At 43.3% G+C, this 15,306-nt stretch overlaps 1 protein-coding gene across 1 annotated transcript in view; it reads right to left on the bottom strand.

Annotated features, from left to right (window-relative positions):
* Nucleotides 1-14,645, bottom strand: part of PKMYT1 (protein kinase, membrane associated tyrosine/threonine 1) — a 285,504-nt gene extending 270,859 nt beyond the window's left edge. Inside the window, exon 1 of the mRNA XM_053694811.1 lies at nt 14,205-14,645. Within this exon, the coding sequence (XP_053550786.1) occupies nt 14,205-14,561 (357 nt within the window). The 5' untranslated portion in view covers nt 14,562-14,645. The remainder of the gene's footprint in view (nt 1-14,204) is intronic.
* Between the last annotated feature and the right edge of the window lie 661 nt (nt 14,646-15,306).

Below are 15,306 nucleotides of genomic sequence, written 5' to 3'. Positions count from 1 at the left end.
AAGAGGCCAAAACTGAAGAGCTCTGAAAATTCCAAAATATTGATCGGTAATCTCACCTCCTGAGATTCCCAAACTCCTTGTGCCGTCAGAGATCCCCACACAGCTCCCCAACCTGTGAGACTTGCATCTGTTGAAATTACAGTCCAGGTCGGAAGCACAAAAGAAGCCCCCTGAATTAAACGATGGTGATCTGTCCACCACGTTAGAGAGTGTCGAACAATCGGTTTTAAAGATATTGAGATATCTTTGTGTAATCCTTGCACCATTGATTCAGCATACAGAGCTGAAGAGGTCGCATGTGAAAACGAGCAAAGGGGATCGCGTCCGATGCAGCAGTCATAAGACCTAGAATTTCCATGCATAAGGCTACCGAAGGGAATAATTGTGACTGAAGGTTTCGACAAGCTGCAATCAATTTTAGACGTCTCTTGTCTGTTAAAGACAGAGTCATGGACACTGAATCTATCTGGAAACCCAGAAAGGTTACCCTTGTCTGAGGAATCAAAGAACTTTTTGGTAAATTGATCCTCCAACCATGATCTTGAAGAAACAACACAAGTCGAATCGTATGAGATTCTGCTAAATGTAAAGACTGAGCAAGTACCAAGATATCGTCCAAATAAGGAAATACCACAATACCCTGTTCTCTGATTACAGACAGAAGGGCACCGAGAACCTTTGTAAAAATTCTTGGAGCTGTAGCTAGGCCAAACGGCAGAGCCACAAACTGGTAATGCTTGTCCAGAAAAGAGAATCTCAGAAACTGATAATGATCTGGATGAATCGGAATATGCAGATATGCATCCTGTAAATCTATTGTGGACATATAATTCCCTTGCTGAACAAAAGGCAAGATAGTCCTTACAGTTACCATCTTGAACGTTGGTATCCTTACATAACGATTCAATATTTTTAGATCCAGAACTGGTCTGAAGGAATTCTCCTTCTTTGGTACAATGAAGAGATTTGAATAAAACCCCATCCCCTGTTCCGGAACTGGAACTGGCATAATTACTCCAGCCAACTCTAGATCTGAAACACAATTCAGAAATGCTTGAGCTTTCACTGGATTTACTGGGACACGGGAAAGAAAAAATCTCTTTGCAGGAGGTCTCATCTTGAAACCAATTCTGTACCCTTCTGAAACAATGTTCTGAATCCAAAGATTGTGAACAGAATTGATCCAAATTTCTTTGAAAAAACGCAACCTGCCCCCTACCAGCTGAGCTGTAATGAGGGCCGCACCTTCATGTGGACTTAGAAGCAGGCTTTGCCTTTCTAGCAGGCTTGGATTTATTCCAGACTGGAGATGGTTTCCAAACTGAAACTGCTCCTGAGGATGAAGGATCAGGCTTTTGTTCTTTGTTGAAACGAAAGGAACGAAAACGATAATTAGCCCTGTTTTTACCTTTAGATTTTTTATCCTGTGGTAAAAAAGTTCCTTTCCCACCAGTAACAGTTGAGATAATAGAATCCAACTGAGAACCAAATAATTTGTTACCCTGGAAAGAAATGGAAAGTAGAGTTGATTTAGAAGCCATATCAGCATTCCAAGTCTTAAGCCATAAAGCTCTTCTAGCTAAAATAGCTAGAGACATAAACCTGACATCAACTCTGATAATATCAAAAATGGCATCACAAATAAAATTATTAGCATGCTGAAGAAGAATAATATCATGAGAATCATGATTTGTTACTTGTTGCGCTAAAGTTTCCAACCAAAAAGTTGAAGCTGCAGCAACATCAGCCAATGATATAGCAGGTCTAAGAAGATTACCTGAACACAGATAAGCTTTTCTTAGAAAGGATTCAATTTTCCTATCTAAAGGATCTTTAAACGAAGTACCATCTGACGTAGGAATAGTAGTACGTTTAGCAAGGGTAGAAATAGCCCCATCAACTTTAGGGATTTTGTCCCAAAATTCTAACCTGTCAGACGGTACAGGATATAATTGCTTAAAACGTTTAGAAGGAGTAAATGAATTACCCAATTTATCCCATTCTTTGGAAATTACTGCAGAAATAGCATTAGGAACAGGAAAAACTTCTGGAATAACCACAGGAGATTTAAATACCTTATCTAAACGTTTAGAATTAGTATCAAGAGGACCAGAATCCTCTATTTCTAAAGCAATTAGTACTTCTTTAAGTAAAGAACGAATAAATTCCATTTTAAATAAATATGAAGATTTATCAGCATCAATTTCTGAGACAGAATCCTCTGAACCAGAAGAGTCATCAGAATCAGAATGATGATGTTCATTTAAAAATTCATCTGTAGGGAGAGAAGTTTTAAAAGATTTTTTACGTTTACTAGAAGGAGAAATAACAGACATAGCCTTCTTGATGGATTCAGAAACAAAATCTCTTATGTTATCAGGAACATTCTGCACCTTAGATGTTGAAGGAACTGCAACAGACAATGGTACTTTACTAAAGGAAATATTATCTGCATTAACAAGTTTGTCATGACAATTAATACAAACAACAGCCGGAGGAATAGCTACCAAAAGTTTACAGCAGATACACTTAGCTTTGGTAGATCCAGCACTAGACAGCGATTTTCCTGTAGTATCTTCTGACTCAGATGCAACGTGAGACATCTTGCAATATGTAAGAGAAAAAACAACATATAAAGCAAAATTGATCAAATTCCTTAAATGACAGTTTCAGGAATGGGAAAAAATGCCAAAGAACAAGCTTCTAGCAACCAGAAGCAATGAAAAATGAGACTAAAATAATGTGGACATTATTTGGCGCCTAAAATGCTTTTGGCGCCAAAAATGACGCCACATCCGGAACGCCGACATTTTTGGCGCAAAATAACGTCAAAAAATGACGCAACTTCCGGCGACATGTATGACGCCGGAAACGGAAAAGAATTTTTGCGCCAAAAAAGTCCGCGCCAAGAATGACGCAATAAAATGAAGCATTTTCAGCCCCCGCGAGCCTAACAGCCCACAGGGAAAAAAGAGTCAAATTTTTGAAGGTAAGAAAAAATGATTAATTCAAATGCATTATCCCAAATATGAAACTGACTGTCTGAAAAATAAGGAAAGTTGAACATTCTGAGTCAAGGCAAATAAATGTTTGAATACATATATTTAGAACTTTATAAACAAAGTGCCCAACCATAGCTTAGAGTGTCACAGAAAATAAGATTTACTTACCCCAGGACACTCATCTACATGTTTGTAGAAAGCCAAACCAGTACTGAAACGAGAATCAGCAGAGGTAATGGTATATATAAGAGTATATCGTCGATCTGAAAAGGGAGGTAAGAGATGAATCTCTACGACCGATAACAGAGAACCTATGAAATAGACCCCGTAGAAGGAGATCACTGCATTCAAATAGGCAATACTCTCCTCACATCCCTCTGACATTCACTGCACGCTGAGAGGAAAACCGGGCTCCAACTTGCTGCGGAGCGCATATCAACGTAGAATCTAGCACAAACTTACTTCACCACCTCCATCGGAGGCAAAGTTTGTAAAACTGAATTGTGGGTGTGGTGAGGGGTGTATTTATAGGCATTTTGAGGTTTGGGAAACTTTGCCCCTCCTGGTAGGAATGTATATCCCATACGTCACTAGCTCATGGACTCTTGCTAATTACATGAAAGAAAATAATTTCAAAAGGGTGTGCAAAACGAACAGGTCCTGCCTGTGTATAACACAAACCCCCCATAGACCTTGGGACTGGGATTTTATAACTATATACATACAGACGATAAAGAAGAGGATCCAACCCTCTCCATACGTCTAAACAAGATCGTTATCTGATAGAGAGGACTGAGATCCGCCTGACGGATCAGGACTGGGAACCTCTAACATCACCAAAATCTCTCTCAGAAGTAAACGCAGATGTGCCAATCTAAGTCTAAATGATAAATCCTCTGCAGTCGGAGGAATCAAAACAGGTGATCCGAACAAAGAGGTTCTACCGCTGAAGCCTCAGAGGGAACTGCACCCTCTGATAACTGATCTGGCACAATCGTCATCCCTCACAACGGCCCATGTGTATGAAAGCACGGATTAACCCTTTCGCTTACCCGTAGGAGGAAGAGGCAAACTCGCTAAAGCCATAGAGATGGCCATGCGAAAACGCGCAGTAACCTCCGGCGGAAAAAGGAAATTTATGCTTACCTGATAAATTAATTTCTTCTACTATACGACGAGTCCACGGATTCATCCTTACTTGTGGGATATTATCCTCCTGCTAACAGGAAGTGGCAAAGAGCACCACAGCAGAGCTGTCTATATAGCTCCTCCCTTGATTCCACCCCCCAGTCATTCGACCGAAGGTATAGGAAGAAAAAGGAGAAACTAAAAAGGTGCAGAAGTGACTGAATTTTTTAAAACAAAAATCTAATCTGTCTAATATGACAGGGAGGGCCGTGGACTCGTCGTATCGTAGAAGAAATCAATGTATCAGGTAAGCATAAATTTCCTTTTCTTCTACTAGATACGAGTCCAGGGATTCATCCTTACTTTTGGGATACAATACCAAAGCTACAGGAAAGACAAGACAGATACCTAAACGGAAGGCACCACTGCTTGAAGAACTTTTCTCCCAAAAATAGCCTCAGAAGAAGCAAAAGTATCAAATTTGGAAAATTTGGAAAAGGTATGAAGGGAGGACCAAGTCGCAGCCTTACAAATCTGTTCAACAGAAGCATTGTTTTTAAAAGCCCATGTGGAAGCCACCGCTCTAGTAGAAAGAGCTGTCATTTTTTCAGGAGGCTGCTGTCCAGCAGTCTCGTATGCCAAACGGATGATGCTTTTCAGCCAAAAAGAAAGAGGTAGCCGTAGCTTTTTGACCCCTACGCTTTCCAGAATAAACAACAAAAAGAGAAGATGTTTGACGGAAATCCTTGGTCGCTTGTAAGAAAAACTTCAAGTCACGAACCACGTCCAAGTTATGTAACAGACGCTCCTTCTTGGAAGAAGGATTAGGACACAGAGAAGGAACAATTTCCTGATAAATATTCTTATTTGAAACCACCTTAGGAAGAAATCCAGGTTTAGTACGTAAAACCACCTTATCAGAATGAAATATAAGATAAGGTGAGTCACATTGTAACGCAGAAAGCTCAGAAACTCTTTGAGCAGAAGAGATAGCAACTAAAAATAAAACTTTCCAAGATAACAGTTTAATATCTATGGAATGTATGGGTTCAAACGGAACCCCTTGAAGAACATTTAGAACTAAATTCAAACTCCATGGCGTAGCAACAGGTTTAAACACAGGCTTGATTCTAACTAAAGCCTGACAAAAAGACTGAACGTCTGGGACATCCGCCAGACACTCGTGTAGTAAAATGGACAAAGCAGAAATTTGTCCCTTTAAGGAACTAGCTGATAATCCCTTCTCCAATCCTTCTTGGAGAAAAGACAAAATCCTCGGAATTCTAACCCTACTCCATGAGAAGCCTTTGGATTCGCACCAATAAAGATATTTACGCCATATCTTGTGGTAAATTTTCCTAGTGACAGGCTTCCGAGCTTGAATCAAGGTATCAATGACCGACTCAGAGAATCCCCGCTTAAATAAAATCAAGCGTTCAATCTCCAGGCAGTCAGCTGCAGAGAAATTAGATTTGGATGTTGGAACGGACCTTGAATGAGAAGGTCCTGTCTCAGTGGCAGTTTCCACGGTGGCAGAGATGACATTTCCACCAGGTCTGCATACCAAGTCCTGCGTGGCCACGCAGGTGCTATAAAGATTACCGAAGCCCTCTCCTGTTTGATTCTGGCAATCAGCCGAGGTAGGATAGGAAAAGGAGGAAACACATAAGCCAGGTTGAACGACCAAGGTACTGCTAGAGCATCTATCAGTACTCCTTGGGGATCCCTTGATCTGGACCCGTAACAAGGAAGTTTCGCATTCTGACGAGATGCCATCAGATCCAATTCCGGTGTGCCCCATTGACGGATCAATGCCGCAAACACCTCCGGATGGAGCTCCCACTCCCCTGGATGAAAAGTCTGATGACTCAGAAAATCCGCTTCCCAGTTCTCTACTCCTGGGATATAGATTGCTGATAGATGGTAAGAGTGAGTCTCTGCCCATCAAATTATTTTGGAAACCTCTGTCATCGCTAGAGAACTCTTTGTTCCCCCTTGATGATTGATATATGCTACAGTCGTTATATTGTCCGACTGGAATCTTATGAACTTGGCCAAAAGCCAACTGAGGCCACGCTTGGAGCGCGTTGAATATTGCTCTCAGTTCCAGAATATTTATTGGTAATAGGGACTCCTCCTGAGTCCAAACACCCTGAGCCGTCAGGGAGTTCCAGACTGCACCCCAGCCCAAGAGGCTGGCGTCCGTCGTCACTATGACCCATGCTGGTCTGCGGAAGCACATTCCCTGGGTCAGATGATCCTGTGACAACCACCAAAGAAGATAGAGTCTCTGGACCCAGATTTATCAGAGGAGATAAATCTGCATAATCCCCATTCCACTGTCTGAGCATGCACAGCTGCAGTGGTCTCAGATGTAAGGGAGCAAACGGAACAATGTCCATTGCCGCTATCATTAAGCCAATGACCTCCATACACTGCGCCACTAATGGCAGAGGAATGGACTGAAGTGCTCGGCAAGTAGTTAAGATCTTTGACTGTATCAGAGTTCCTAGGAATGGAACCCTTGTCAGTGGAACTAGTGAACTCTTTTGTATATTCACCTTCCAACTGTGAGTTCTTAGAAAAGTCAACACGATGTCCGTGTGAGATTTGGCTAGCTGGTAAGTTGACGTCTGAATCAAAATATCATCCAGATAGGGCGCCACTGCTATGCCCCGCAGCCTTAGAACCGCCAGAAGGGACCCTAGCACCTTTGTGAAGATTCTGGGAGCTGTGGCCAACCTGAAAGGGAGGGCCACAAACTGGTAGTGTTTGTCCAGGAAGACGAACCTGAGAAACTGGCGATGATCCCTGTGGATAGGAATGTGAAGATACGCATCCTTTAAATCCACGGTAATCATATATTGACCCTTCTGGATCATTGGTAAAATAGTTTGAATGGTCTCCATCTTGAACAATGGGACTCTGAGAAATTTGTTTAGGCATTTGAGATCTAAAACCGGTCTGAAAGTTCCCTCTTTTTTGGGAACCACAAACAGATGTGAGTAAAACCCCTGCCCCTGTTCTAGTTTTGGAACTGGGCAGATTACACCCATGGTATATAGGTCTTTTACACAGCTTAAGAACGCCTCTCTTTTTGTCTGGTCTACAGACAAACGTGAAAGATTAAATCTCCCTCTTGGGAGAAAATCCTTGAATTCTAGTCGATACCCCCTGGGTCACGATTTCTAATGCCCAGGGATCCTGAACGTCCCTTGCCTGAGTGAAGAGAGAAAGTCTGCCCCCTACTAGATCCGGTCCCGGATCGGGGGCTGCCTTTTCATGCTGTCTTGGTAGCAGCAGCGGGCTTCTTGGCCTGTTTACCTTTATTCCAGGTCTGGTAAGGTCTCCAGACTGACTTGGATTGTGCAAAATTCCCTTCCTGCTTTGTGGCGGAGGAGGAAGGAGAGGGTCCGCCTTTAAAGTTTCGAAAGGAACGAAAATTATTTTGTTTAACCCTCATTTTAACAGTCTTGTCCTGAGGAAGGGGATGACCTTTACCTCCAGTAATGTCGGAAATGATTTCCTTTAGTTCAGGCCCGAATAGGGTCTTACCTGTAAAAGGAATAGCTAAAATTTAGATTTTGATAACACATCAGCAGACCAAGACTTAAGCCATAACGCTCTACGCGCTAGAATGGCAAAGCCTGCATTTTTAGCCGCTAATTTAGCCATTTGAAAAGCGGCATCGGTAATAAAAGAATTAGCTAGCTTGAGAGCCTTAATTCTATACAAAATATCATCTAATGGGGTCTCAACCTTAAGAGACTCCTCTAGAGCCTCAAACCAAAAAGCTGCTGCAGTAGTAACTGGAACAATGCACGCTATAGGTTGTAGAAGATAACCCTGATAAACAACTTTTTTAAAAGACCCTCTAATTTTTTTATCCATAGGATCTTTGAAAGCACAATTGTCCTCAATAGGTATAGTTGTACGCTTAGCCAGGGTAGAAATATAGCACCCTCCACCTTAGGAACCGTCTGCCAGGAATCCCGAATGGTGTCAGATATGGGAAACATTTTCTTAAAAGTAGGAGGGGTAGAGAACGGAATTCCTGGTCTATCCTATTCCTTAGTAACAATGTCTGAAATCCTTTTAGGTACTGGAAAAACATTGGTGTAAGTAGGAACCTCTAGATATTTATCCATCTTACACAATTTCTCTGGTGGGATGACAATAGGGTCACAATCATCCAGAGTCGCTAAAACCTCCCGGAGTAACAGGCGGAGGTGTTCAAGCTTAAACTTAAAGGCCGTCACATCTGAGTCTGTTTAAGGGAACATCTTTCCTGAGTCTGAAAGTTCTCCCTCAGACAGCAATTCCCCTACCCCCAACTCAGAACACTGTGAGCCCATTATAGGTACAGGGTGCAAATCCAACAGTACTGGAGGGGTTAACTTCGGTTTTGAGTAACTGTTAGTTTTGAGTAACTGTATTGTCTAAGACAGTTGTTGTTAACAGTTGTTGTTGCACCAGTTTTAAGCAGTGGCTAGAAGCAAAATTGCTGATTTAGACTTAAACTTGGACTGAATTATTTAGACGACATTTTTAAGATGAGGATGTCTCTGCCTAACTAAGAGATATTGCGGATCCTACTGCCTCTCCGCTACAATTGGTGGCAAGCGACGGGTTAGTCCTCATAGCCCAGAAGAGCAACTACACATCCGGACCTAATGGGAATACAGTATAAAAGGCTGAAAAGAGCCACCCTTAAAGACCTGCTAGAACAACGGGGCAGACAAGCCAGTAACCTCAGGAAGAGGGAGATTATTACAATACTGACCGAGATGGACGGAGTACCAGGGCCCGAAGGAACCAATGAGCCCAGCATATCAGACAGAACTCCCGAAGAAGCAAGCTTTGACCAGGCGGTAAAAATAAGACTGGCACATTATGGCCCCAACCCGACTGCCGAAATTATCACCCGGGTCATAGCAGCTGTGGATGCCAACCTACTTCGCCGCAGCAGCCCAAGTCACAGCAACCCCAGTGGAAAAGAGAAAGGTACATTTTGCAGCTTTTAAAAACTTAATGGAAACAGAAGGAGAGATTGATGGGTACCTTGCGGATTTTGAGAGGCAATGTGCACTACACAAGGTAACCGCAGAGGACTGGGTCACGATATTATCCAGAAAATTATCCGGCCGGGCCAGTGAGGCTTTTTGGGCCATTCCAGATGAGGAAGTCAGGGATTATAATGCTGTAAAAGAGGCGCTGCTCTCCAGGTATGAGATTACACCGGAGGCATACAGGAGGCGGTTCAGAGACACTGTTAAACTAGCTGGAGATTCCTACGTCGAGTGGGCATATAAGGTGTACCGCACAGCAGCTCACTGGATAGCGGGGTGCCGCAGCTATTCCTGTTGGAACATTGCTTCGACAAGTTATCCGCAGGAGTTAGAGAGTGGGTTCGGGACCGTAAACCCTCCACCCTGCATGAAGCTGCTCGCCTGGAAGATTAGTATACGGATGCCCGCAAACTGGACACTGCTACCACTAAGATCCCTGCCAGAGTGGAGTACAGACCCACAGTCACCCCAGCAGCTACCAGTTACCAACCCCCGGCGCACCACTCTACCACGCCGCCTTCAGCCATGAACTATCCTCAGACAGCCCGGTTCAACTCATGGGATTACTCACAGCCTATTCGGTGCTTTGGATGTAAGCGACTAGGGCACAAAAGACCAGAGTGTCCCCTAAACACAGCGAACCAAGCACAGTCCTGGAGGAGACCCTCCGGCGGAAACCCACGTAACCCTCAGCCTGCTGCCCACTGCATAGAGGAGGAAGAATGCTGGGGCATCCTACATGAAGCAAACCCCGTGCAAGCTGCCCACCGGGATAACCAGCAACAGCACCAGCAACTGGTTAAAGTGAATGGGAAGGAGGTCAGTGGTCTACGGGATACTGGTGCTACCATGACCTTGCTCCAAAAGAACTTGGTGTCTGTGAACCAGCACACCGGAGACACTGTGGCTGTGAGGGTAGCAGGGGGCACTGTGTTCCGCCTACCTGTTGCCCGGGTACATTTGGATTATGTAGTGGGCTCTAGACATGTGAATGTGGGGGTCATGAAGGACTTACCAGCTGATGTTCTCCTTGGAAATAACTTGGCCCCCCTTGTTTCTGCCTACGCTCCCATGGGTCCCACCGATGTTAACCCTGTGACTACCCGTGCCCAGATCCGTGCCGCAGAGACTGACCCACAGCTCAGTAAATCTCTGTCCACTATTGATACGTGAAAGTCCCGTTACAATGCGCTGATGGAGAAGTAGAGGATGAAATGGTCACGTTAAACAATCACGTAACGATGCTAGCGGGAGAAAAGAGGAGCGCAGAGGGAAAAGCGCGTTTAGAACGGGAATCTCTGCTAGACTAGCTGCACCGACAGACCGCAGAAAACACCAGCTTCAGAGTGGAACATGAAACATTAAAGACAAACTTAGCGACACCGGAGGAGAAGCTGACACTGGCTCATAGTGAGGTGCAGCAACTCAAGGGCACCCTACGTCAGTATGAAGGACTTGTGGATACCTATAAAGAGCAGGTACAAAAAACTTGTAAAGAAGCCGATGAGATTTGTCTCCAAGTGGAAAGAAGCGTCTCTGAAAACAAAAACTTGAAGGAATGTTTAGCCCTGGTCTGGGCACTGAAGAAGTTGAACCCTTATTTATACTGACAGGAATTCTCTCGTATAACGGGAATGCAGATGGATTGTCCCGGCAAACTGACATTCCTACCACCTCCTAGTCCGGTCATAATCAAGTTGACCCACCAAAGGGTCAAGCCGGGTCTGCTGGAGTGTCCCACAAGGAGGGGGCCATGTGACAGACCCCTCTGTCAACCTCCCTACGGATTATGGATTCAGGCATTATGTTAAGTCACCCTGTGCCCATTATAGGTACAGGGTGCAAATCCAACAGTACTGGAGGGGTTAACTTCAGTTTTGAGTAACTGTATTGTCTAAGACAGTTGTTGTTAACAGTTGTTGTTAACAGTTGTTGTTAACAGTTGTTGTTAACAGTTGTTGTTGCACCAGTTTTAAGCAGTGGCTAGAAGCAAAATACATAGCTGATTTAGACTTAAACTTGGACTGAATTATTTAGACGACATTTTTAAGATGAGGATGTCTCTGCCTAACTAAAAGATATTGCGGATCCTACTGCCTCTCCGCTACACTGAGAATCATCCCTAGACATACTTTTATCACCTAAAATATTTTCTTTGCAATGTAAGGCCCTTTCAGTACATGAGGGACACATCTTAAGTGGGGGTTCCACAATGGCTTCTAAACACATAGAACATTGACTTTCCTCAATGTCAGACATGTTGAACAGGCTAGTAATAACAACAAAAAGTCTTGAAAACACTTTATTTGGTGAAAAAAACAATCTGAAAAATGGTACTGCGCCTTTAAGAGTAAAAAAGCATACAATTTTTCCAAAACTAAAAGTTTTAAAGTCTTAAACTGTAGAAAATATCACAATTTTAGCCTATATGTGTTTAATCTTGCCAGCTAAGATTGCACCACAAGTAAGGAAAAGTTAACCCTTTATGGAAAAAAAGTTACATAAAAAACGTTTATGAAAAGTAATATAGCAACCCCCTGCACCTCGCCACAGCTCTGCTGTGGCGCCTACCTGCCCTCAGGGGTCTGTAAATCACATTATCTCCTTTGTTTGGTTTAAATCTGCAGCCTAGGCCCACCGGAGCTGGAGCTTGCTGTCTTCATAATCATTTCAACTGAGGCGCGAAAATAGGCCTCGCCCATCAATATCGATGTCTCTCAGCCTATTGGGAACCGCTGTAAAGCAGTCTAGCAAACTAGCCATGTGGGTTTTCATATAACCCATTTATTAATGAAAGCCATGTGAACCCCTACAGTGCCATCAGCCACAAAAACGCTTGTATATAAAAACGTTAAGTATCCCCAAAACATGTAAACCGTTTTGCCAACAGACCATTATGTTAACAGTGTCACCCAATTGTTCCATAATAAACAGGTTCCAGTAATACCCCTCCTTTACATGTAGGATTACTGCTTACCCCTTCCCTTAAAGGGACACTCAAGTCCAAATTAAACTTCATGATTCAGATACAGCATGCAATTTTAAACAACTTTCCAATTTACTTCCATTAACAAAATGTGCACAGTCTTTTTATATTTACACTTTTTGAGTCACCAACTCTTACTGAGCATGTGCAAGAATTCAAAGCATATACGTATATGCATTTGTCATTGGCTGATGACTGTCACATGATACAGGGGGAGTGGAAATAGACATAACTTTGCAATTTATTTAACAAAAATCTACTACTCATTTGAAGTTCAGACTAAGTGCTATTGCATTGTCTTCTTATCATGCATTTGTTGATTATGCAAATCTACAGTGTTGACTGGTCCTTTAAGGGAACTATGTCAGCCAGTTCTGAAACACCACAGTCTCTCCAGAAAAAAATGACTGAACATACCTCAATGCTTGTAGCATGAAAAACGTTCCTCACACTGAAGCTTCTCAAGTACTCCTCAGCCATTCTGTGGGAACTACTCTGGATCTTAGTGACAACTGCTAAGATCATCAGTCTCCAGGCAGAAATCTTCATCCATCTGCTGCCTGGGAAAAAATAGCACTCACCGGTACCATTTAAAATAAAAAAAGTCTTGCTTGAAGAAAATAAAAAACTAACATTTTATCACCTCTTTCACTTTACCTCTTCCTATTACTTAGTGTAAGCAAAGAGAATGACTGGGGGTGGAGTCAAGGGAGGAGCTATATAGACAGCTCTGCTGTGGGGCTCTTTGCCACTTCCTGTTAGCAGGAGGATAATATCCCACAAGTAAGGATGAATCCGTGGACTCGTATCTAGTAGAAGAAAAAGTCTCCCTCAGAAGGAGTAATGGCACCTAGGGAACTGCTTGTATAGGATAAGATTCTAGGGAAAGCACCTCACGGGACGAGGAATCCGCAGAGGTAGACGGCTCAGTGGTCTCTAACATCTCAACATTGTTTGAAGAGAACACTCTATTGCTGCATACGGAACATAATTGAGCAGGCTGGTTTACCCGGTTCTCCTCACAACAAACAAAGGTATCAAAATCTGTATCAGAGGAATCCTCTAGCATATCAGAATCCTCCATAATTCTAATTAAGAGTTTTAGACAAAAAAAACAACTGGCACCTTTAACCCCCAATGGCTGGGGCACTCACCACCTCCTATAACCCAGACAGGTAGAGAAATTAACTTCTCCGCAGCCATTCAGTCAGGAATCGGAAATGGGAAACAGGACGTGACTACACCCAGTCACATGGTGCCGCATGCAGGACCGCCCCTGCCAAGTAAAAGCGCGCCAGCTTAATAAAACTGTGCAGCTCTATAACCTGTATGTTCCGTATCAGCCTAAAAATGTCTCCATACACATACGCAGTCAAAATTAGGTAACAAACATGATTAAAAAGGACCCGATTGTTCAATTACCCACCTCAGGAGATATTAACCCTTGATTCCATAAAGATAAAGGAGTCCCACTGAGACCCTATCTTCTATCGTTAACAAGTGTGTGTAAAATGAAACGACCTTACCAGAATGCAATCCGTGGAACAGCAATACGGTTCTTCAAGTTTGAATAGCAGCGCCTCTGACATGGACTTGAGTGAAGAAAGCAGGCAGCGAAACTCGTCAACGCTGATTGCTTATCGGAGCTGTTAATCTGAGTCTGGATGGTTTCACAGAAAGACTCTCCCTGCATCTCCAGACTAACTGTCATCAATGCTCTCACTGAGAGGCTGACAAAACTACTTAAAACTCCAGTTCCATCCCGAAGGGCAGATACCCCTCATAAGGAACTACTCCGAAAAAACTTCAGACACTTCTCTGCCAACCTCCGGTGATGAAAGGCAAAGAATGACTGGGGGATGAGGGAAGTGGGAGAGGTATTTAAGCCTTTGGCTGGGGTGTCTTTGCCTCCTCCTGGTGGCCAGGTTCTGTATTCCCACAAGTAATGAATGCAGCTGTGAACTCTCCCTGTATTTAGAAGGAAAAGAGCATTACTAGCAGAACACATCAACTACTTACCTTATACACCTCACCAAATGACCCTCTGCCAAGCTTGCAGATACTCTGGAAACATTGTTTAAAAAAAGTCTCCCCCTTGCTTTGGTCATAAAGGGCACTTGCAGGCGGATTATTCTGGGGGCTGCGGAATGAAACACTTTGAGGCCGAGGCTGACTCCAGGATCGCTGCTTATTGGGAAAAATCCGACTAATTGGCAGGACACTCTTGGTTGGTGGTCGTGGTGGAAGGGTATAACATAGCGAGCGGCCTCTCTTCTTGTGTGAGAAGCTTTGCTCTGCCTGCTGGAAGTGAGCAGGCACCGGTATTGGCGTACGAGTAAGAGGAGGGTCCTCCATCTCATCTTTTGGTACTGGCATAGCAGGTGACTACAGCAAGTATCACACTGTGTTCCTTCAGCACAACTAAAGAATCTGTGGACAAACAATAATCCCTTTAGTTATTAGAAGATACTCAAGTGCACAAAGTCTTCACAAATACTCGCCCACCACGCTTGTATATATATATATATCGCTTAGAGCTTCCCTACAAAATAAGCTGACACTTATGGTGGCTTACATAAGAGTGCACTGTGGAAAACACGCGCACACAACTTCCGTAGTCAAAGGGATATAAAACAGAAAATATAATTCCCCAGAAATTAACATTAAACAATATTGCAAGTTACGCTATTTTGCTGTTAACATTGTGTTATCCTTTGTTCCTTAAAAGGGCCAAAACAAAATGGAAATTTATGCTTACCGGATAAATGTATTTCTTTTACGATACGACGAGTCCACGGATTTCATCCTTACTTATGGGATATCGCCTCCTGGTCTGCAGGAGGAGGCAAAGAGCACCACAGCAGAGCTGTATATATATAGCTCCTCCCTTCCCTCCCACTCCAGTCATTCGACCGAAGTTAGGAAGAGAAAGGAAAGCCAAGGTGCAGAGGTGACTGAAGTTTAACAAAAATAAAGACCTGTCTTCGAAAACGACAGGGTGGGCCGTGGACTCGTCGTAGTAAAAGAAATACATTTATCAGGTAAGCATAAATTTCCTTTTCTTTTACAAGATACGAGTCCACGGATTTCATCCTTACTTATGGGATACAATACCAAAGCT

The sequence above is a fragment of the Bombina bombina genome, chromosome 11 (assembly GCF_027579735.1).
Source record: "Bombina bombina isolate aBomBom1 chromosome 11, aBomBom1.pri, whole genome shotgun sequence".
Classification (NCBI taxonomy): Eukaryota; Metazoa; Chordata; class Amphibia; order Anura; family Bombinatoridae; genus Bombina; species Bombina bombina.
The sequence above is the reverse complement of the archived record's forward strand: the minus strand, read 5'-3'. Positions and strand labels throughout refer to the sequence as shown.